Source organism: Garra rufa, chromosome 12, assembly GCF_049309525.1.
Source record: "Garra rufa chromosome 12, GarRuf1.0, whole genome shotgun sequence".
Taxonomy (NCBI): domain Eukaryota; kingdom Metazoa; phylum Chordata; class Actinopteri; order Cypriniformes; family Cyprinidae; genus Garra; species Garra rufa.
The window spans coordinates 27,660,800-27,684,647 of record NC_133372.1 but is presented as its reverse complement, the minus strand read 5'-3'; the positions used below and the strand labels follow the sequence as shown (position 1 = coordinate 27,684,647).

At 34.3% G+C, this 23,848-nt stretch overlaps 2 protein-coding genes across 2 annotated transcripts in view; one reads left to right on the top strand and one right to left on the bottom strand.

The window, feature by feature from the left end:
* The window catches only part of alg6 (ALG6 alpha-1,3-glucosyltransferase), a 35,032-nt gene extending 26,007 nt beyond the window's left edge, over positions 1 to 9,025 (top strand). The window contains exons 12-14 of the mRNA XM_073852267.1: positions 367 to 435; positions 7,779 to 7,974; positions 8,504 to 9,025. Coding sequence (XP_073708368.1) covers positions 367 to 435; positions 7,779 to 7,974; positions 8,504 to 8,701 — 463 coding nt within the window. The 3' untranslated portion in view covers positions 8,702 to 9,025. The remainder of the gene's footprint in view (positions 1 to 366; positions 436 to 7,778; positions 7,975 to 8,503) is intronic.
* Positions 9,026 to 9,630: 605 nt separating this feature from the next.
* Positions 9,631 to 23,848, bottom strand: part of itgb3bp (integrin subunit beta 3 binding protein) — a 16,424-nt gene continuing 2,206 nt past the window's right edge. Inside the window, exons 2-9 of the mRNA XM_073852669.1 lie at positions 22,145 to 22,181; positions 21,867 to 21,951; positions 21,493 to 21,565; positions 19,329 to 19,407; positions 18,239 to 18,326; positions 18,004 to 18,060; positions 13,345 to 13,393; positions 9,631 to 10,252 (exon numbers count right to left, since the gene is read on the bottom strand). Coding sequence (XP_073708770.1) covers positions 10,246 to 10,252; positions 13,345 to 13,393; positions 18,004 to 18,060; positions 18,239 to 18,326; positions 19,329 to 19,407; positions 21,493 to 21,565; positions 21,867 to 21,951; positions 22,145 to 22,181 — 475 coding nt within the window. The 3' untranslated portion in view covers positions 9,631 to 10,245. The remainder of the gene's footprint in view (positions 10,253 to 13,344; positions 13,394 to 18,003; positions 18,061 to 18,238; positions 18,327 to 19,328; positions 19,408 to 21,492; positions 21,566 to 21,866; positions 21,952 to 22,144; positions 22,182 to 23,848) is intronic.

Below are 23,848 nucleotides of genomic sequence, written 5' to 3'. Positions count from 1 at the left end.
AAAGAAGACATAAGTGAGATCTATTATTGAAGTCCTTGAAAAGTCCTGGAATTTCATTTTGCAGTACCTGTACGAACCCTGTATGTATAAACAATGTAATGGGTTTTCTACTACATATTTCAGTAATAGACGGCATTTATGTTTTGTTAAGCCGAACAAGTCTTAATACCAGAGTTCCCTTTAAGGGTTTCTATTGGATGTTAAAAGTTAGCTGACAGAGGCTGTGTAGTGGCTGGATCACTGAGGAGAGATGACACTGATACCTAGTCCTTGCCCTCGTAACTACATAATTATAGCATTGGTATCATATAAACACATCTGTAATGTAGTAAATATAGTCTCAAAAGTCAAATATATGTTTTACAGGCCAGTTTGCCTTGTCATCAACGAAATACCTCTGATTGCCATTTGGTTCCTGCTAACGTCAACTTTCAGGTAAGATACCATGCAGTATGTGTTACTAAATTAAAACCACAGTACTATAAATAAATTAATCCTCACGGTTAAGATCAGCAGATGACTATATAGTGAGAGGAAGAGCAGTAGCCGATAGGGGAGTCCCAGCTGTCCACACTAATTGTTGTGTGCATGGTTTAGTGTAAGGATATCACTGGATTACATGACATAGCCCACATACCATTAAACTAAGACCCCTTTGTGTAAACACAACCCAGCATTCTCTGGAATCACACTGCCTGCTTCCACAAAACTGTTTTAATGCTGCATATTTATGTTTTTTAGCTGAAGACATGATGTTCTTTGTTATGGAAGATAATTGAATTATATTCTATGATAGAGTAATTGTTGGACCATTAGGGGAAATATCCACAAGAACATACAGAGACAACACATTGCCACAGTTTTCTATGTCCCAAATGCACACTATTCATTTGCACACTTTCTACTCATTATGGGCGAAATGTTGTGCCATCAAAATTCACAGCTAGTATTGTTTTTTCCTGCGTCACGACCTGCTCTGCTAACACAAAGATTGTTTTATTTTGTCAACATTTTCTCAATAGCTGTATTATTCATGATATGGTTGGTGTGCAAATTATTGTTTTTCAGCCAGAAAAGCTTGTTAGCTAAAAGTTTACTTCCATGTCTAATATACTTATGTGAGGTTAAATATATTGCCTATATGTTGATGTCCTCAATGCAAGTTTTTACGAGCAATAGTGAATCATACTATTGAAGGAAGTATGTTGAGAAAAAATAACATTGTATTACAATACTTGTTATTACTTATTGTACTTAAGTATTTTTTATTTAATGTTATTTCAGGAAAACTGTTTTTCACAGAACAGTCTATACATGTTTTGTTAAATGATAATACATGTTTAATATATACACTATTTGGTTAAATTTTGCTTTTTCATTAACTAAAACATTATTTTTGTCTGAAATTATAAGCTTATTTAGTTAGAGTAAAACTGACTGAAAAGATTGAATATGACGTAATATTGATAAAAATCTAAATGACATTTTAGATTTTTACACAGAGGGTCCCCTTACATTCATAATGATTTAATAGCGTCAAATAATGGTATTTGAAATTATTTTTAAAAAAACAAAGTGGAAGTAATGTTATCAGCGCAGACAGAATGATCTGCTTATAAATAAAAAAATATATATTAAAAAACATAACGGTTTCTTAAGTAAGGGCAGTACAACAAAGCAGTACAGCAGCTGAATTTGAAATGTGCAGCACGTGTTTATTTTAATGAAATCGCAGCCTTTCGAAGTTTTATCGTCACATTCAGTGATATCGCCATTTCATTAGCTGTCGAATTACGCAAATTGAAATTGCGAATCAAAAATATGGTCAATGGAAATGCCTATTTAACAAACTTCCATATATCACAAAAAAATGTTTTATAGTAACATGAGGTGGTTTTTCAGGCAATTTGAAAAAGCAATATAATCGCAGAACTGCAATGTTAAAAAGTTTTTCCGCATTTACAGGTCACATGATCATTCTTTAATTGTACTATTACCTCCCCCCTTATTTACACTGCACACATCTGCAACTCATTACGGCTCCGACACAGCCACCTGACCTGATCACGGACACTCAAGTCAATGCTTGTGTTTATACCAGCCATGTTGTGGCATGTTTCAGAAGCACCATTAAGCAAACGTGCATACAACTCCTTCAATTAAAAATAATGGCTAGTGCGGTGTCTGCAATATACGTAAATCTACATACATCTGTCACCATGACTTATCGCAAGAGGAAAAAATTATGTTTTAGTTGCATAACATCAGTTAATGGAAATGCCATTAATTCACAATAGGTTTTTTATTAACTGTTTTTCTATTACCCTTCAAATTGCACAAATTAAAAATATGCCTAATGGAAACATGTCAATTTCACAAAACTCCCATATATCGCAAAAAAAGTTTTTACGCTTGCATCAGGCGATTTTTCAGGCAATTCAAAAAAGAAATATTTTGCAAAACTGCTATGGAAACAGCTTTTTCGCATTTATAGGTCACCTTACATACACACATCACTAATTATTCTTTAATGTACTATAACCTAAAAAAAACACTTCATATGTGGCTGTTTACACAAGCATTGACTACACAATTCTGGAAGAGGCTTGTCTTGCCATTAAAGCTTGGATAGCCCCTTATTTACACTGTACAAATCTGCGAAGCTGATCACGGCCACTCTAGCAAAGAGTATAGAATACCAAGAGGCGAAACTCTGTTGCTGTTTTGGTAACAGCCACTAGGTGTCGCTTCGGTAGCGCGGCCGCCATTCTGGAGTGAAAATTCCAACTGGACAACAGCACAGAAGCAAACCGAATGACAATGAAAAAGAAGTCAAAGTGGAAATAAAAGAACGCAATGACTGCAGGGAGGAAGTGTGTGACCTTAAAAAGTCACTCTACACTGTTAGATTTATTTTACGGATTAGAATTCATCATATCTTACGCACCCAAAATTTTCACAGCCAGTTCAGAAGTGCAATAGACAATTTCTCAAATTAAGTCATCAGTAAATGTTATGACTACTACAGTAAAAGTTGTATTGTATTATTATATATGTTTTATGTTATCAATTGTGGAATCCAACCATTACATTTGAGGCAGCCTGCTGTATTTTTATTTTATGCAACTTAATGCATTTACTATTACTATTATTATTTACTATTATAGGTCTGAAATATATATTGTATTAATACATTATATTGTACGTGTTAAACCCATGGATCACACTACAAATATCGATGATCTTACAGAACATGATTGCTGTGTCTTTCATAACTAAATAATTAAATAATTTTGGAGTTTTTAGTCATGCTTTAACGGACATTAATATAAGATAATACTGCAAAAACAGTTTACTGTTATATTCCTGTCGTATATTTATTGTCTAACATTCCCAATTTTTTGATGCATGTCCTTAATTTCATTATATATTTTGGTATTAGTTCAGCGTTTATAATGCTAGAGCAAAGATTTTGCGAAAAATAAATGCAAGACAAAGTCTGTTTTTGATAATATACGTTATTTTGTGTTGTCATATTTTTTAATTGCATTAATAACAAAGGTTAGGGTACGTACAAAACATACAAAAATCCTTTTAATAACGAGTTATGGTTTAATGATTAACAGAAGTAGCCTAATATAATACAAAAATTCTTAAGAAATAAACGGAAAGGAGTAAAACAATATATATTTAAAAATGTTGTCATGGTTCAGGTTGTGTATTTTAGCTTTAAAGTACTTTTTTTTTTAAACAAAGCAGCTGATATTTGCCATAGCGACAGCATGGAGGTAGTGGACTCCCGAGTGGCTTTCACTCCAAAATGGCGGAAGCGTAGGGCTGCTACTGGGCGGCGCTGTTGCAATGGAACGTTCTATTGACTTTCACTTCTTGTCAGTATATGTTCTTTGACTCTAGTAAATGCTTGCGTTTATATCAGGTGCGCTGCGGTCATTTCAGTCCATCGCCATGAGTTATCGCGAGAGGAAAAAATTACGTTTTAGTCACATAACATCAGTTAATGGAAATGCTGTCATTTTGCAACAGCTTTTTATCGACATTTATAAAACATCGCAAACGTTTTGTGCAAATCTGTAATAAAAAAGCACCTATTGACCTTTATGAAATATCGTGAAAGTTTTGCGCAAATCTGTAATACAAACCCGTTTATTTTTGCTAAGTGAAAAGATTTGCGTGATTCTACATCTACACAACTAGGTGTCAGCGGTATATGTATACAGTCGTAGCCAAAAGTTTTGAGAATTACATAAATATTGAAATTGGAGAAGTTGCTGCTTAAGTTTTTATAATAGCAATTTGCATATACTCCAGAATGTTATGAAGAGTGATCAGATGAATTGCATAGTCCTTCTTTGCCATGAAAATGAACTTAATCCCGAAAAAACTTTCCACTGCATTTCATTGCTGTCATTAAAGGACCTGCTGAGATCATTTCAGTAATCGTCTTGTTAACTCAGGTGAGAATGTTGACGAGCACAAGGCTGGAGATCATTATGTCAGGCTGATTGGGTTAGAATGGCAGACTTGACATGTTTAAAGGAGGGTGATGCTTGAAATCATTGTTCTTCCATTGTTAACCATGGTGACCTGCAAAGAAACGCGTGCAGCCATCATTGTGTTGCATAAAAATGGCTTCACAGGCAAGGATATTGTGGCTACTAAGATTGCACCTAAACCAACAATTTATAGGATCATCAAGAACTTCAAGGAAAGAGGTTCAATTCTTGTTAAGAAGGCTTCAGGGCGTCCAAGAAAGTCCATCAAGCGCCAGGATCGTCTCCTAAAGAGGATTCAGCTGCGGGATCGGAGTGCCACCAGTGCAGAGCTCGCTCAGGAATGGCAGCAGGCAGGTGTGAGCACATCTGCACGCACAGTGAGGCCAAGACTTTTGGAAGATAGCCTGGTGTCAAGAAGGGCAGCAAAGAAGCCACTTCTCTCCAAAAAAAAAAACATCAGGGACAGATTGATCTTTTGAAAAAAGTATAGCGAATGGACTGCTGAGGACTGGGGCAAAGTCATATTCTCCGATGAAGCCTCTTTCCGATTGTTTGGGGCATCTGGAAAAAGGCTTGTCCGGAGAAGAAAAGGTGAGCGCTACCATCAGTTCTGTGTCATGCCAACAGTAAAGCATCCTGAGACCATTCATGTGTGGGGTTGCTTCTCATCCAAGGGAGTGGGCTCACTCACAATTTTGCCCAAAAACACAGCCATGAATAAAGAATGGTACCAAAACACTCTCCAACAGCAACTTCTTCCAACAAACAACAACAGTTTGGTGAAGAACAATGCATTTTCCAGCACGATGGAGCACCGTGCCATAAGGCAAAAGTGATAACTAAGTGGCTCGGGGACCAAAACGTTGAAATTTTGGGTCCATGGCCTGGAAACTCCCCAGATCTTAATCCCATTGAGAACTTGTGGTCAATCCTGAAGAGGCGGGTGGACAAACAAAAACCCACTAATTCTGACAAACTCCAAGAAGTGATTATGAAAGAATGGGTTGCTATCAGTCAGGATTTGGCCCAGAAGTTGATTGAGAGCATGCCCAGTCGAATTGCAGAGGTCCTGAAAAAGAAGGGCCAACACTGCAAATACTGACTCTTTGCATAAATGTCATGTAATTGTCGATAAAAGCCTTTGAAACGTATGAAGTGCTTGTAATTATATTTCAGTACATCACAGAAACAACTGAAACAAAGATCTAAAAGCAGTTTAGCAGCAAACTTTGTGAAAACTAATATTTGTGTCATTCTCAAAACTTTTGGCCACGACTGTAGAATGTAGCAAGTATATGATGATTGCTACATCGGTCTTTAAAGGAGTAGTTCACTTTCAGAACAACAATTTACAGATAATTTACTCACCCCCTTGTCATCCAAGATATTTATGTCTTTTTTTTTCTTCAGTCGTCAAGAAATTATGTTTTTTGAGATAAACATTTCTGGAAATTTCTCCATATAATGGACTTAAATGGTGCCCCGATTTTTTGAATCTTCAAAATGCCGTTTAAATGGCTGTAAACAATCCCAGCCGACGAAGAAGCGTCTTGTCTACTGAAACGTTCGGTCATTTTCTTAGAAAAATATATTTTTATATACCTTTTAAGCACTGAAACTCGTCTAGCACTAGGGCTTGTAGTGCACGTTCCCGACTTTACGTACTCATGTCGAAAGGTCACGCGTGACGTATGCGAAACTACAGACCCAGTGTTTACAAAGCGTACTTGAGAAGAGAGAAGTGCAACGCAATCAAATACTCTTTAGCAACAAGGTACAACATAAAGTACAACGATGTTGGACGACTTTGAAGCTGGAGGAGCATAGGGCTGGACAATATATCGAACGATATTGTGAGCGCGATATGGCGTAGCTTGTCAGAGATTTACGTCTCTGTGTATTAACTGCCGCTCCAGCGGAACCTGAGCGGAACGCACGTGATGGAGATTTACTACTAATCAAAGTACCAGCTTCATTGACTAAACGCGCCTCACAATATCGTTCGATATATTGTCCAGCCCTAGAGGAGCACATGAGATGGAGTTTTTCACCGTTTCCTACCTTTTTGAGCTGGAATACACAGACGATGAACTCTGTCAGAGAGAGAATACTGCGGCGGCGGCGACACAAGCCTCGGGCAGACCGCGTTCAAACGAGACGAGATGGTGGTGCAAGTGTGGAAAATGCCAGCCATTTCCAGCGGAGCAGGAATCTCAGTGCTGTCACGACTGGACCACATCTGTTCCACTGTTACAAACAATCGGCGAGTAAAGTGATGGGACTGCTTCAAGCATTCGCTGCATTGCAGAGCACGGTGGACGCAGTACGTAAAGTCGGGAACGCGCACTACAAGCCCTAGTGCTGGACGAGTTTCAGTGCTTAAAAGCTATGTAAAAATATATTTTTCTAAGAAAATGACCGAACGTTTCGGTAGTCAAGACCCTTTTTCGTCGGCTGGGATTGTTTACAGCCATTTGAAGCTGCATTTAAACGGTATTTTGAAGATTCAAAAATTGGGGCACCATTTAAGTCCATTATATGGAGAAATTTCCAGAAATGTTTATCTCAAAAAAACATAATTTCTTGACGACTGAAGAAAAAAAGACATAAATATCTTGGATGACAGGGGGGTGAGTAAATTATCTGTAAATTGTTGTTCTGAAAGTGGACTACTCCTTTAAGTTCACCTTTACCTCATCAGCATTTTTGAGCATTTTCATGAAAGCTTAATGGCACCCAGAATATTTTGTTGCATGAATATCTGAACAAGAAATGAGTCAAAACAAGAACAGAGCCTTCGCTTTTAAACAAACACTTGAATGTGGGTACATTTCATGAAAAAAAGCAACATTTTGAACCAAAAAGCTGAGAAAATCTTGTTTTTGTAAAAGACTATGTCTGGTTCAGATTCAGAACATTGATCAAAACGTAGATGAAATAGATTGCTTCCATCATCACATCCAAAGCTTGCATGGTCCTATACCACTTCCTGGTCATTTTATTCTATAACGTTAAGCAGTTTTGACATGCTGTTTAATGCTCAATGGCCATGTTTTATATATGTATCCACTTACATATGCAATTGTTTGTTTCTGCTTTTTCCTTGCCATGTTTTGAGCCAGACATTCAGTACTCTTTGAGAAGATGCGTAATAGCGCCTCCAACCGTACACTAGTGAAAACATGGAAGATTTTTTTCAATGGCAGGGAAAGAGCTATTAAAGTTTTCTCAAAAAACTAAACCTGTGTTTTTTGTTTTCAACAGCATGCTTCCCCTTCTGGTGAAGGACGGTTTGCTGTTGCCTTACGTGGTGACCTCACTGGCGTTCCTCTTTCTGAGTTTGTATCTGCTCTCTGCTTTAGAGAGAAGTACAGAGGACGAGCTCAGACTTGGCCTTTATCGCCAACTCACTCAACACTGGCTGCCTAAACTCAACCTCAGTCGGATCATTAAATGGAAAGTAAGTTAACACCGACGTCACGGCCCGTTACTCCACACCACTGATGTTAATGACATCGATGCTTATGAAGAAGTCAGTTAAGCGCACTGGCCCACCTGAACGGCCCATAACTTTCACATTAGCTTGACCCCATGCTCTTCCTAGCGCTTTTGAGGACTGAACGTTTCAACAGCTCCTTGCGTGAATGTTCGAGACCAGGAGGTGTGCTATTTGTGTAGCGTGAGTCATTAACACAGGTTTGCCTAGATATATTTATTTACACAAGAGACATAAATAAGGGGGCCCTACGATGAAGGTAGTGTTTCATTGGGGAGTCGTGTTGCTCACACCAGCACTTCCACTGATCCTTCACTCTGTCTGTCGTAAATAGACATGTTAATGTTTATACCTCGACTCACTTTCCTGAAACAGGGTGGAAAATAAACATCAAGTTACTAGGATCCGTGACGTGCCGAGCACTTGACTGGACTAATGAACTTTGTCTTGGTGCTTCTTCTTGTAATAAGTTTTGTCACTTTGTATTTTACAGTTCTGGTTTTCACTGGTGGCCATGGCAGGGTTGAGCTTTACGAGTGTGTGGTTTGAGCCTCCGGCTAAGTTTCCCGATCTGTTTCCAGTGCTGGTCTCAGTCTTCTCCTTTCTACACTTTCTGGGCTTCGTCGTATATTTCAACCTGATCCAGTTGATGGAGCCGCAGAGGAAAAAGAGTCAGAAGAAAACAAACTGAAATATGTCTTCAAAGAGGTTGGTTGTCAAAGGAAGAACTACAGCCAGGATGATGGCGAAAGGAAAGAACAATCCCTTCGGTTAGAATAGAACAGGATGGGAATAGTTTGGGAAAATTCAATTTCCTCTTAATGAGGTTTAGGGATCTTGCTTAAGTCAAGAAGAGCGAATTCAATGAAAGGAGATACAGTTTTGCCAGACTTTCTCTCACTTGTTTGCCTTCCAGACAAATTCAGTTAGTGGGATATTGGTATTGTGTAAATGACCAAGCCGTTAGGCCATTATTTTTACATTTTTGATACGTCATTAAATGGTTTTGTACCAAATGAAAGCGTCTCCAGTGTTTTCAAATGACCCAACAATGAACAAAAATTAGTCTTGCACAATTTGGAAAAAAAAAGAAAAACGGTAACATTTTACAACAAGGTGGCATTTGTTAAAATTAGTTAATGTATTAACTTGATTGAACAACACATTAATTACACTATTTATTAATCTTTGTTGACGTTAGTTAATAAAAAATGTATCAGTCGTTCATTGTTCATGTTAGTTCACAGTGCATTAACTAATGTTAACAAACACAACTTGTGATTTTAATAATGCATTAGTAAATGCTGAAATTAACTAAGATTAATAAATGCTATAGAAGTATTGTTTATTCTTAGTTCACGTTAACTAATGTTAACTAATGAACCATATTCTATAGTGTTACCAAAAAATCTAAACTGCGATTGATTGATTTAAAAAGCCTTTAAAATTTAAATATAAAAAGCAATTTTTTTAAAGCTCTAAGTTTGCTATTTACTACATTTTTTTTTAAATCATGTAGCTCTAAACAAAAGTTCACATCAAATTAACTAATAAGCTACAAATTTTATTTATCTGTAGTAGTAAATGAAGAAAAATATTCATTAGTACAGTGAAATAATCTTGGCAGTGGCACTGAAGACATGAGGCTAGTATTAAAGCTATGCATTAAAACGCTTCAACTTCACGAGCTGTAAAACAAAAATGATGGAAGGAGACATATCAGAACATAATGCTGTAAAGCTGAAATATCAAGGGGAAAAAGTACAAGCAATCTTTTTCACCCCTCTTTGTGCGAGTTAATGACGGCCATTAAAAAAAATCCATTACAACTATAAATGTTATCAGGTCACAAAGGGGCTAGTGTGTTACAGCCTGTGCGAGGTCTGCTTCCACACACACACACACACACACACACACATACACAGAATGAGAAGAGAATGAACAGGTTTTGGTTTGACTGTCTTACTCGGCATACTCTAGAACAAACAGGAACCCACAATACCGAAGCGCTTGATATAATTTTAATGGATGGTGCTAATATTAACCATTCCAGAATTCCAGAAATGTTGTTCTTGTTCTTCTTCTCAACTGTAAGTGTGACAAATGTATGTTTTCTTAGGTCAGCTTAAGCTTTTGTCCTTCAGACAGCCTCTAGAAGTGATAAAGAGAGAGTTACGTGATCCACCTTGTGCGGGCACCAGCTGCCGCTCATGTCGCACATCGAGAAATGATCCCTCAGCGGCTGCCAAAATAAAGAGACAGATCCACAATGAATACTCTTCCCTTCTGTATATCTGTGCTTGTGTAGTTTCCAACATCTTTTGTTGCTTTCTCAAATATATATGTGTGTGTATGCATATGTTTCTCTTTGTATCAGGCCTAATGGGACTGTATGCCAGCAGTAAGAACACTATTTTTGCAGCGACGCAGCACACCGTGTATTGTAGAATCAACATTTTGTCAGATTCCCCATGAAAGGTGGGGTGAAACCTTTCAGAGAATAGATTCAATGTAAATGTGTCTGAAATGGGATGGCAAGGTGTCGGAAGCGCTGTCTCATTTTGACTACGCCGGAAAGACTGACAGCCTCTTCAGACATCTCGCCGCTTTCGGACTGACAGGATGTTCAGTGTACATCAAACACGCTGACAGAGAGCTGCGGCTCTGCCAAAACGAGAAGCGTTCCATTTGCGACTGTGCACAGAATTATATGCGAACACACACAAAAAAAAAGCATTTTGCGTGTAGAAGTCTGTGGCATATTACAATATACTATGTCTATTACATTAATATTTAGGACTGAGATTAAATAGATTGATAGAATTGCATTACAGTACAAGTGTTTGTGGTCAGTAAAAATCTTTTATGTTCACCAAGGATGCATGTATTTAATCAATGACACAGTAAAAATCTTAATACTGTCAAATATTCTTATAATTTAAAATGACTGTTTTCTATAAATTTATATTTAGGACTGAGAATAAATAGATTGATAGAATTACATTACAGTTCAAAAGTTTGTGGTCAGTAAGAATCTTCTATGTTCACCAAGGATGCATGTATTTAATTAAAAAATCCAGTAAAAACTGTAATATTGTGAAATATTCTTTCAATTTAAAATCACTGTTTTATATTAATCAATATTTAGGACTGAGATTAAATAGATTGATAGAATTACATTACAGTACAAAAGGTTAGGGTCAGTAAAAATCTTTTATGTTCACCGAGGATGCATGTATTTAATCAAAAATACAGTAAAAACTAATATTGTGAAATATTCTTAGAATTTAAAAATGAATGTTTACTAAAAATTAATACTTAGGACTGAGATTAAATAGATTGGTAGAATTACATTACATTACAAATGTTTGTGGTCAGTAAAAAATCTTTATGTTCACTAAGGATGCATGTATTTCATCAAAAATACAGTAAAAACTGTAATATTGTGAAATATTCTTACAATTAAAATGACTATTTTCCATAAATGTATTTTTAGGACTGAGATTAAATAGATTGATAGAATTACATTACAGTATAAAAGGTTAGGGTCAGTAAAAATCTTTTATGTTCACCGAGGATGCATGTATTTAATCAAAAATACAGTATAAACTAATATTTTGGAAAAAAAAATACAATTTAAAGTTAATGTTTTCTATAAATTAATATTTAGGACTAAGACTAAATGGATTGATAGAAGTACATTACAGTTAAATATTTTGGGGTCAGTGAAAATCTTTTATGTTTACCAAGGATGCATGTATTTAATAAAAATACAGTAAAAACTGTAATATTGTGAAATATTCTTATAATTAAAATGACTATTTTCTATAAATGTATATTTAGGACTGAGAACAAACAGATTAATAGTATTACATTACAGTAGAAAAGTTTGTGGTCAGTAAAAATCTTTTATTGATGCATGTATTAATTCAAAAATACAGTAAAAACGGCAATATTGTAAAAATATTCTTACAACTTAAAATGACTGTTTCTATAAATTAATATTTAGGACTGAGATTAAATAGATTGATAGAATTACATTACAGTACAAAAGCTTGTGGTCAGTAAAAATATTTTATGTTCACCAAGGATGCATGTTTTTAATCAAAATACAGTAAAAACTGTAATATTGTGAAATATTATTACAATTTAAATCTACTGTTTTCTTCTTTAATATTTTAAAATGTAATTTATTCATGTGATGGAAAAGCTAAATTTTCGGCAACCATTACACAGTCTTCAAGGTCACATTATCCTTCAGAAATCATTCTAGTATTCAGATTTAATGTTAAAAAAAAAACAAATTATTATTATTATTACTACTACTACTATCAAAGATGAAAATTTTATACTAAATATAAAAATGTCTTCATTTTCTTTTTATACAGAAATATTTTGTAATATTAATGTATTCACTGTCACTTTTAATTAGTTTGATGTATCCTTGCTGAATGATTATTCATTTCTTTCATTTTTTTAATAACCATAGACTTGTGAACAATTGTGTAATTTGTCTAAAATTAAAGCCAAAAAATATAATAAAATTATAGTTTTTTTGGTCAATAAAAGAAATGCATGAAATTATCCTATTTAGTAGTTCTGTGAAATCACTCCAAAAGTATCAAACTTGTAAAATTAAGCATAATTCAACTGTATTTTTATGTATTAGAAGGTTTGAGAGATCAAATCTCTGCCCCAATGGTTGCATGTATGTTGCTATGTGTTTGCTAAAGCGTTCTAGCATGTTACAAGAGGGTTCTGGGAGGTTGCTAGGATGTAAAGGGTCACAGCCCACCCTTCTGTATAAAAACACTACTAATTACTCTACACCAGTGTTTCTCAACTGGTGGGTCGGGACCCAAAAGTGGGTCGCGGAGTGTGTGGTCAAAAAAACAACAAAAGTTTAATTTTTTACTTATTTTGCTTATACCGGACTTTTATTTTTAAATGCGCGCGCGACAACCATACCCGTTTGACATGTGAAATTTCATTTAATTATAGCAGCAAGTATGTCGAAACGCAAGTAATATTTCTATAATTTGAAACATTTTGTTAAATGACAGCAATAAAATATTGTTTATTTGTAAGTCTTGGTGATTTTCTTATGATTTATCTGTCAATACTTGTGTATGTTAACAAATAAATACAAATTAATTATAATTCCTAAAATTATATTATAGTTTCTTAAAAATTTGGGTCGCGGCTTGATGACCATGTGAAAATGTGGGTCCCATGGCCAAACCAGTTGAGAACCACTGCTCTACACTACTAAAAATCTCTGTAATGTGCCTAGCTTTTACAAGAAAAACCCAGGTAGGATAAAAAAAAAACTACCTTAAGACTGCCTTCAGAAATTCAAAAGAGCTGCCAGTCTGTTTCAACCCTGTGAAAGCAACACAGATAGATTAGCACACACTTTATCTAGCTTAAGAGACTAGATCATTTTGTGAATACATGAATGAGACACGTGCACGTGTAACCTATCAGGTAAATCCATCCATCTATCAGTCATAGATTTTGTAAACTGCTGCAGCTGCCAGAGCTGCTAGATGATCTAAATGCAAATCATCCGAAATGCCTCTGAATGCATTGACGAAATGCATCTCATACTCCTGCAGGACGTGTGTGGACAAAACAGGCGTTCGGATCAGAGAGCAACACAACACATGCTGAAGAGTTGCTCCCCACCCAAAGCCCTCTAATATACAGCGGGCCTTTAATTGTGCTGGTGTTTTCCATCAAAAAGACTCAAATGTTCCCCAAACAGACCCCATTTATCCTTCAGCAGGCCAGGATTGATGTGGTATTAGCAGGGTCTGTGACCCCGTCCCGGCCAAGAACCAAAAACCTATTTATTTTATTACATTTTAAGGAATTTTTAATACAGTCTATTAAGGCTGTCTTACAAATCTCCCACGGCTCGACCCCATCTGCGGTCTGATCAATTTTTATACTGCTGATCCGTCCCCTTCCTTCTCATTTTGTCATCGCAAAATTCATATTATATAGGATTTTCTTATGGAAAACTCGCCATAAAAATGCGTTACCGCATCTGCTGATGTGCACGGGGGGCCGCCGCGCGAAGACAGAGAGGACTTCGGTGAAGATAAAATTTGTTTCAGCGGTAAGCAGAACTGTTTAAATGTTATTTATTTTCATGCTCCAAAGAAAATATATTGTGAAGTGCAACATTGATTTAGAACATAACAATGTCTCCGTATGGGCGTAGAAGAGGTGGAGGCAGGGGCCGATTTATGAATCCTTTGCTCAGCTCCTTTAATTGAATTTTCCAAATCTCTCGCCACACAGAAATAATCAATACCCTCGGTCCAGGCGACAAACTTGCCTCAGAATTATTGCGCTCTCTCTTTTTCCATCTTGCGCTCATCAGCAACACGTAGCGTGAAGCTCGGGACTTGGTAATGCCTGAATAAGCCAGAAAATTTACAGCTGGTCTGATTGTTTAGGAGGGATGGCCTTTCTAGAATGCTCGGGAAAAGTCAGTTTCAACGTAAACATCTTGCTTCTGAGGTGCCCTTTCTCCCAAGGTTATGTTTTGGGAAGCCATTAGATGAAGGGGCTTCTGTTAGGGACGTGGATTCAGCGGTTTGCCTGTCAAAGTTAAAATATCCTTGTGGATTTTCTCAGCTGTCTTGGCGGTATCACGCTGCCTGGTGCTCAGCTTGCTTTTACACGAGTAGTGTCATATCCTCGCCATCATATGTCATCCGCACCAGCTCCTGTACGGCTCAAGTGACACTGTGTGTTTGAGAACTCTAATAGCAATGATGTGTCTCTATGAAATCCAGGGTATTAGAGATCTGTGCCAGGATCTAATGATGTCCCAAGGGAGCTGTAACTACAAGATCTTCAACTACTTACATATAGTATGTTTATTAACTGTGGTTATAATTTGTCTTGAAGTATCATTTATTTAAAGCTTAATGACGCTGCTGCAAAAATAGTTCTGGCCTAGTTGTGAATGTTGTACTTATGAACACAAATTAAGGATCTTGAGGTAATTTCAAGCTTTGACTTCAAACCCCACTACAACGAGATAATGAGAAAAACCTCACTGGAACGAAACGCATTATTTATACAGGACATACTCTGATGCTCAGTTTGATAACTGAAGTCTGCTTACTGAAACGCTCCGTATTTAGCTGCGTTTCTGTGAAAATGTTTGTTTTCATGGGCAATCACAATCTTTTCCTGGAGACAAGTAATTTGATTTCGTCACACCAATCTAATTCACAACTCCAACACAGAGAAGGCCAGGAAAAGGTCTTTCATAATAACAAAAGACAGAAAAATAATTTTTTAATTATAATGTTGATACATGATGTTGATATAATATATCTATTCTTGTGATGGTAAATCTGACATTTCAGCAGCCATTACTCTAGTCTTTAGTGAAGAACAGTATTTATTTAAAAGAGAAATATTTTGTAACAATATAAACATCTAAACTTTACAGTAATAGGTAGTTATATAATAATATATCTATTTTAATATATTTTTGAACGCATTATTCTTGTGATGCAAAGCTGAATTTTCAGCAGCCATCACGCAAGTCTTCAGTTTCACATGATCCTGTATAAATCATTTTAATGTTTTTTTTTATGTATTTATTTGAAAGAGAAATCTTTTGTAAGATTATTAAATCTTTTGTCTAAACTGTACAATTAAAAATAGCAATATAATATAATTATTTATTTTAATATATTTTAAAATGCATCTATTCTTATAATGGTAAACCTGAATTTTTTATAATATATCTATTTTAATGTATTTTTGAATGCATTATTCTTGTGATGCAAAGCTGAATTTTCAGCTTTCACATGATCCTGTATAAATCATTTTAATGTTTTTTTTTAAATGTATTTATTTGAAAGAGAAATCTTTTGTAAGATTATTAATCTTTTGTCTAAACTGTACAATTAAAAATAGCAATATAATATAATATAATATATTTATTTATTTTAATATATTTTAAAATGCATCTATTCTTATAATGGTAAAGCTGAATTTTTTATAATATAATATATCTATTTTAATATATTTTTGAATGCATTATTCTTGTGATGCAAAGCTGAATTTTCAGCTTTCACATGATCCTGTATAAATCATTTTAATGTTTTTTTATGTATTTATTTGAAAGAGAAATCTTTTGTAAGATTATTAATCTTTTGTCTAAACTGTACAATTAAAAATAGCAATATAATATAATATAATATATTTATTTATTTTAATATATTTTAAAATGCATCTATTCTTATAATGGTAAAGCTGAATTTTTTATAATATAATATATCTATTTTAATATATTTTAAAAAGAAATTATTCTTGCGATGCAAGCTGAATTTTCAGCAGCCATTACACCAGTCTTCAGTGTCACATGATCCATTGTAAATCATTTTAATATGCCGAGCTGGTGATTTCCAATTAGTATCTTTTTTTCTCTTTTTTTTTTTTTTTTTGCATACTGTGCTACTTTTTGTTTTCAGGATTCTTTGTTGAAGAGAAATGTAAAAAGAACAGTATTTATTTCAAAGTGAAATCTGTTGTAATATTATAAATGTCTAAACTGTACAATAGCAAGTAGTAATATAATATAATTTAGTTAATAATATAATACAATATAATATAATATCTATTCTAATATTGTTTTAAATGCATTTATTCTTGTGATGCTAAGTTTGATTTTCAGCAGCCATTACTCCAGTCTTCAGTGTCACATGATCCTTTATAAATCATTTTAATAATAATAATAATAGTAATTTATTTTGCATACTGTGGTACTTTTTGTTTTCAGGATTCATTGTTAAAGAGAAATGTTATTTTGTAAGATTATAAATATCTAAACTGCACAATAATATAATATATCTATTTTAATACATTGAATGTCATATGATCCTTTATAAACCAATTTAATACGCTGATTTGGTGATTTCCAGTTAGTTTATTATTTTTTTGTACATACTGGGTTGAAAGAGAAAGCTTTTGTAATATAATAAATGTCTAAATTGTACAATAAGAAGTAATATAAGATAATAGCTAAAGCATAAAAATTGGTTTGATCGGTTGTAATTTTACGTAATCTTTACATAATTTTACATAATGGCTTTTTGTCATCTCAGTGTGTTATAATGTCTTAAATCAGCAAAGGGTTGATTTTCTTTCTAGGGATGTAAATGTAAAAACACTCTGTAGTGTTGTTGTTGATGTTCCCTACATTGATATATTTCATGCTCCACCATGTGATCAAGATTGTGACATTCCTTTGGTGTCGAGCTACAAGCAAAATATACGCAGAGGTCCTCGAGTGTGACTAATTAAAACAATTTCAGGCGACCTTATCTTAAAAACATGCTGAACTTCATCACAATCCAACCATTGAGTTGCAACAAATCACCATTGTGCGATTGAATCACAAGTGCAGCTTTGCTGGGGGCTGAATGTGTGCTTGAAATAATCTAATTAATTCTGTCCCATGAAGAGGAGTTCTGGCTTGTTTGTGTTAGGAAAATGAAATATTTTTCTTAGAAAAAGAGAACCTTTTATTTACGAAGCGATCGAGGCTATGTCTATGAACACGCCGCATTGACAAACCAAATCTCGTAAATGGCTATTCAAAGCTCCCATGTGACCAGAACTTGTGCTAGTGCTTGAAATCAATCAAGACTCACATATAAGTGGAACACAAAATGTTTTCTTTCTCATGCTCTTTAAGCAAAGCAGCAGTAGGGTCACAATACTGTAAGTGGAATCAATTCAGTATGGCACATAACTTATCCTTGTGTCAGTCAGAGTCTAACAAAGACTGTGTTGTGATAAGGAATCATTCAAGGTTTAAAACATAACTAATTCTGTACTGACTGATGATCTGATCTGACAGAATTACTAAAAATGGATATCCACTTAAGATAAGTCTTATCATTCATGCTTTTAAATTCAATTCTAAACATTCATTTGATTCCCAAATTCACTCACCTTGGAAATGGCCCTTGTTTGTGTCTGCTCTATGTGCACAAGATGCAATTTTAGCACCTGGAAAGCAAAGAATTCAGTTTTATGTTTCACACACAGCTAGATTTGATAGCCAATACTCATAATAGCAAATAAACTGTTTAAACAACGTCTATAAAGTGACCTTGAGAAAGTGAACCATTTTATTTCCATGCATTATGCAGTTAATGCATTACAGCAGGAAAGAGCAAGGACTCACACAGATTCTCATGTCTCTTGAGTTCAGTTTGTAGATCAGCAGGACTCATCAGCAAGAGACTCCTCAGCTCACTACTGCCCTCTACTGGCTACAAACAAACATTCATATAAGAACAATACCGCATTACATGTGTGACCCTGGACCACAAAACCAGTCTTAAGCTGGTATATTTGTAGCAATAGCCAAAAAACATTGTATGGGTCAAAATTATCGATCATGTTTCATGAAGATAGTCTGTACATTTCCTACTGTAAACATAATAAAACTTAACTTTTGCTTAGTAATTTGCAATACTAAGACCTTCATCTTGACAACTTTAAAGGCGATTTTCCCATATTGAGATTTTTTGCACCCTCAGATTCTAGTTTTTCAAAAAGCAGTATCTCGACCAAATATAGTCTTATCCTAACAAACCATATATCAATGGAAAGCTGAGATTTATACATCATATGAAAGCTCAATAAATAAGCTTTCTATTGATGTATGGTTTGTTAGGATAGGACAATATTTGACTGAGATGCATCTATTTGAAATCAGAAATCTGAGAATGCAAAAAAATCAAAAAGACTGAGAAAATCACCTTTAAAGTTGTCCAAATTAGGTTCTTAATGCATATTACAAATCAAAAATTACATTTTGATATGTTTACAGTAGGAATTTTACAAAAAATCTTCATGGAACATGATCTTTACTTAATTTCTTAATGATTTTTGGCATAAAAAAAAATCAAAAATTTTGACCCATGCAATGTATTTTTGGCTATTGCTACAAATATACCCCAGCGACTTAAGACTGGTTTTGTGGTCCAGGGTCACATATGACATTGTGTGCAATCTAAATTAGCTGGCATCACATACAAAATAAGCTTGGCCTAGTCAAGTCTGTACCACATAATCAGGATTGAGACACCAAATATAATAATTTAGAAGAGGCGTATTAGCCAACCACTAAAGCCTCTCAATCTCTAAGGTGGTTCAGACTCTGATCTAGTCTTAGTTTAGTGGTTTAGTTGGCCAATCTAGAATAAATCCTTTAGTCCACATACTACAAAACGATACACAGTGGGTTTCTTACTATCGGATCCACATACCACTAATGTTTCCAGCTGTTGTCTGTATTTCATGAGGTCCTTGAATGATTTTTTCACCTTAGACCTGAGGAACGGAATTCTGAGGAGGAAAAGGTGTTAAAAGTTATATAAAACACACAAAAAACTAATTTGAAACCACTTTTATTAGTGAACTACATTAACTAACAATGAAAACACTTTACAATAAGGTTTATTAGTTAACATTAGTTAAAGGAGTAGTTCACTTTCAGAACTAAAATGTACAGATAATGTACTCACCCCCTTGTCATCCAAGATGTTCATGTCTTTCTTTCTTCAGTCGTAAAGAAATGGTGTTTTCTGAGGAAAACATTTCAGGATTTCTCTCCATATAATGGACTTCTATGGTGCCCCCGAGTTTGAACTTCCGAAATGCAGTTTAAATGCAGCTTCCAAGGGCTCTAAACGATCCCAGCTGAGAAAGAATCTTATCTACCGAAACGGTTATTTTCTAAAAACATTTACAACTTCTATACTTTTTAATCTCAAACTCTCGTCTCGTCTCGCCTCGCCGAGCTAGATAAGATGAGCATTTTCAGGTTAAAATTATATGAATTGTAATTTTTTTTTTTTTTTTAGAAAATAACATATCATTTTGCTAGATAAGACCTTTCTTTTCTCAGCTGTGATCGTTTAGACCCCTTTGAAACTGCATTTTGAAAGTTCAAACTCGGGGGCACCATAGAAGTCCATTATATGGAGAGAAATCCTGAAATGTTTTACTCAAAAAACAAACAAAAAAAAATCCTTACGAATGAAGAAAGAAAGACATGAACATCTTGGATGACAAGGGGGTGAGTACATTATCTGTACATTTTTGTTCTAAAAGTGAACTTACTCCTTTAACTACTTCAGTTAACGTAAAATAAGAATAAACAATACTTTTACAGCATTTATTAATCTTAGTTAATGTAAGTGTCAATGTTTAACATTTACTAATACATTATTAAAATCAAAAGCTGTGTTGGTTAACATTAGTTAATGCACTGTATTTTCATACTAACTAATATGAACAAAGATTAATAAATACTGCAATAAATGTATTGTTCATTGTTTGATCATGTTAGTTAATACATTAACTATTGTTAAGAGTTACCCTCTTAGAAAGAATTTATTAGTTAATTTCAATATTTAATAATACATAATTAAAAGTAAAAGTTGTTATCTGTTATTATTTAATGGTCCTGAGCTAAAATGAATGATCGATGAACAGTTTTCTGCTAATACAGATTAATAAATATTGTGACAAATGTACTGCTCATTGCTCATTTTTATTAATGCATTAACTGATTTTTATTTATTATTTTTTAATTCTCAAATTGCAAATCAGGCTCTGACAAAATATATTAAACATATTACATTCTAGCTCGATAAGGACACTGAAATCCGAGTTCATATTCCATATCCTTACTAAGTCTGCGAGAAGACAAGCTGACTAAGAATAAGATATTCATTTATTTTTAATACACGTTTAAAAATATTGGAAGACATATTAAAAGGTTGGCAAAATCTTATACAAGGGCCGTCGTCCAATCACACTCAAGATCTCTTCTACATTTTGCACGAGAAGTTCTCTTGGGTTTGACTCCCCAAATGAATACTTTCTTAAATGAATCATAAGCCCGCTCTCTTTATTGATGTTTTTATATATATTTAACTAGCTTCCTCTTAAATGACTGCACTATAAAATTCAAAACTAATGCTTGTCTTGATGGATCACACGGAGCTCTGTGTTAGTATGCGTTGGAAAGGAAATAGGTCTTTTCTTAAACTCTCCTTATCCAACTATTTTTAGTGCTATGTAAATCAACCAGGCTTTTGGCTCGTGATGAAACTCCCTCCATGTCCTGTCATTAAATTCTGATCAGTCATAATGGCTATCAGCCAAGTGGGACAAAGGAAATATCCAGTAATGAGGAGAAATTTCTGTCTGTTCCACTGCTCTAGTTACACCAATGTTAGTAGCTTCATAAAAATAGAATTTCATGGCACTCTGCTTTGTGTAAAATATAATCAAGTAGAGAGTTTAATAATAGTAACTCAACAACAGCATTAAAACATTCCAAAATTGAATCAAATAGCAAGTATTATTATTAAAATTACATGAATTATCAACATGTTTAAGAGGATTTTTCTACATCCTTACCTCTCAGCGTCTGTCACGGGCTCTTTTGTTTGAGGGGGATTCGTTTTCTTCCCACCTGCTCTGGAATTACCTGCTGATGAAGCACTAAATGTCAGCAATTTATCAAATCAGCATGAGCAAAGATATTATTAATGGCTACACAGACAGCTAATCTAAATGCAATATCGCTGGATTACGAGAGACCCCTACTGTACAGGATTTAGGCTACAACATGACATGAGCAGGGGATTGTTTATGGTGATTACCGAAAGCGAAAAGAACACACATCTTACTGTGTTCACAATGAAAAAATCAAAAATGAAAACTCCTGGGGGGCGAAATATGAGTTTTATAGGACTAAGAGGACACTGTAGCTGGTCTGTGGGTTTTAGTACCTGCAGGTTTTGTCACGGGACTCATCAATTGGGTTCCGGTCATTGGGGAATAGTGCCTGTTTGGTGCTTGCCTCTTAGCTGGGCTCTAAAATAGATTAAGTTGAAGCATTGGTTTAGATTTCTTTATGTTATTGTGCTTTTAATAAATAAACAATTTTTCAACTTTAAAATGGGATGAAATAATAAACATTGATTAATAGTATATGAAAAAGCTATTTCTGATTTAGAAATCAATGCTAGAGAAGCTTGACGGTGTGTTTATGATTTAATGAACTCACATTTTCTTTGTCTTGTAACTGAAGGGCTCTTTTAACACTGTAAGGAAAATCAGAGATTATTAGGAGAGCTTAACATCATTACCAGCAGTCAATTTTGATTTTTGTAATTAACGGACACCAAACAGATATACCTCTTTAAGCTAAACAGTACTTTATGTATGCATTTACATTCTTACATTATTACAATGTATATTAAATGTGTTTTTTATTCCTTACACATTCAACTTTATTACAATATAACAATTGCTAGATTATATTAATATTACACTACCTGTCAAAAGTATCATATTTTTCGTGATTTTTAAAGAATTCTCTTCTGCTCACTAAGCCTGCATTTATTTGTTTCAAAATACAGCAAGAACAGTAATACAGTGAAATATTTTATTTAAAATAACTGCTTTCTATCTGAATATATATTTTAAAATGTAATTTATATCTGTGATCAAAGCTAAATTTTCACCATTACTCCATACTGATTTGCTGTTCAATAAACATTTTTTTTTATTATCATATCAATATTTAAAAAAACTGAGTATTTGGAAAGATCCAAAGATCAACAGTTATCTGAAATAAAAAAGATTTTTTAACAATATATATATTATCATTCAAAAGCTCGAAGTCATATATATATTAGTACAGCAAAAACAGTAAAACTTTGAAATATTTGTACTTTTTAATATAACTGCTTTCTATTTGAATATATTTTAAAAGTATTCATTTCTTTAGTTTATTCCCCATAATATATATATATATATATATATATATATATATATATATATATATATATATATATATATATATATATATATATATATATATATATTAGGGGTGGGCATAGATTAATTTTTTTAATCTAGATTAATCTAGATTAAATCTTGGAATTAATCTAGATTAATCTAGAATTAAAATGGCTAATTTGAATTCTGCTGAAGGCATTCAGAATATGTGTGCTAACCAAATAATGACGTAAAGTCTTTGAGAATGGATCATAAAGCTCATAAAGCTGTTCTATAATTTGTTGATGAAAATAAATTATGTTCAATTAGATGTACTTGTGTTTACTAACTAACTAACACTGAAATTATTTTTTCTCCCTATTAGATTGTGTTTTTTTTAACGTCAACACCTACCCAGCCCATTACATGTTACACCGTACTTTTATTTTGACAGGTTGCCGTGAAGTTTCTGTGTCATACAGTATGATATGATGCTAGTTTTCTCAAATGAAACGGTAAAAGTGACACTCACAGCAGTTTGGGAGATTGAGTTTATCTGTTCATGTGAGATGAAAATGCCAAAAATTACCGGGAGCGTCACGTGTGTTTCAGTATGCGTGTAGTAAAAGCTCGTCTCCGCAATGCATACATACAGCTAGGCAAACGGAACATATCGGATTCATATTAAAACGGTCTTTTTGCATTTCAGTTTTCACATACACTAGTCCATATCGCGATTTGAATTAAGTGACTGACCAACATTTGATTTATGAATCCAAAAAACGACGAATTTACGTGGCATTTCGCTATAGTAGATTCGGTTTTTATGAATGGAGGACGACGCGATCCCGTCTGTGTTTTGGCGGAGGAGACTTAAACGCGCGACCATTTTCTATAGTCTTCGGTATACATCCGCGTTAAACTATCAAGGTGAAAGTCATCATAGCTTGCGTAGTTTAGACCCAGCTCCCAACCCAAATTTGAGAAT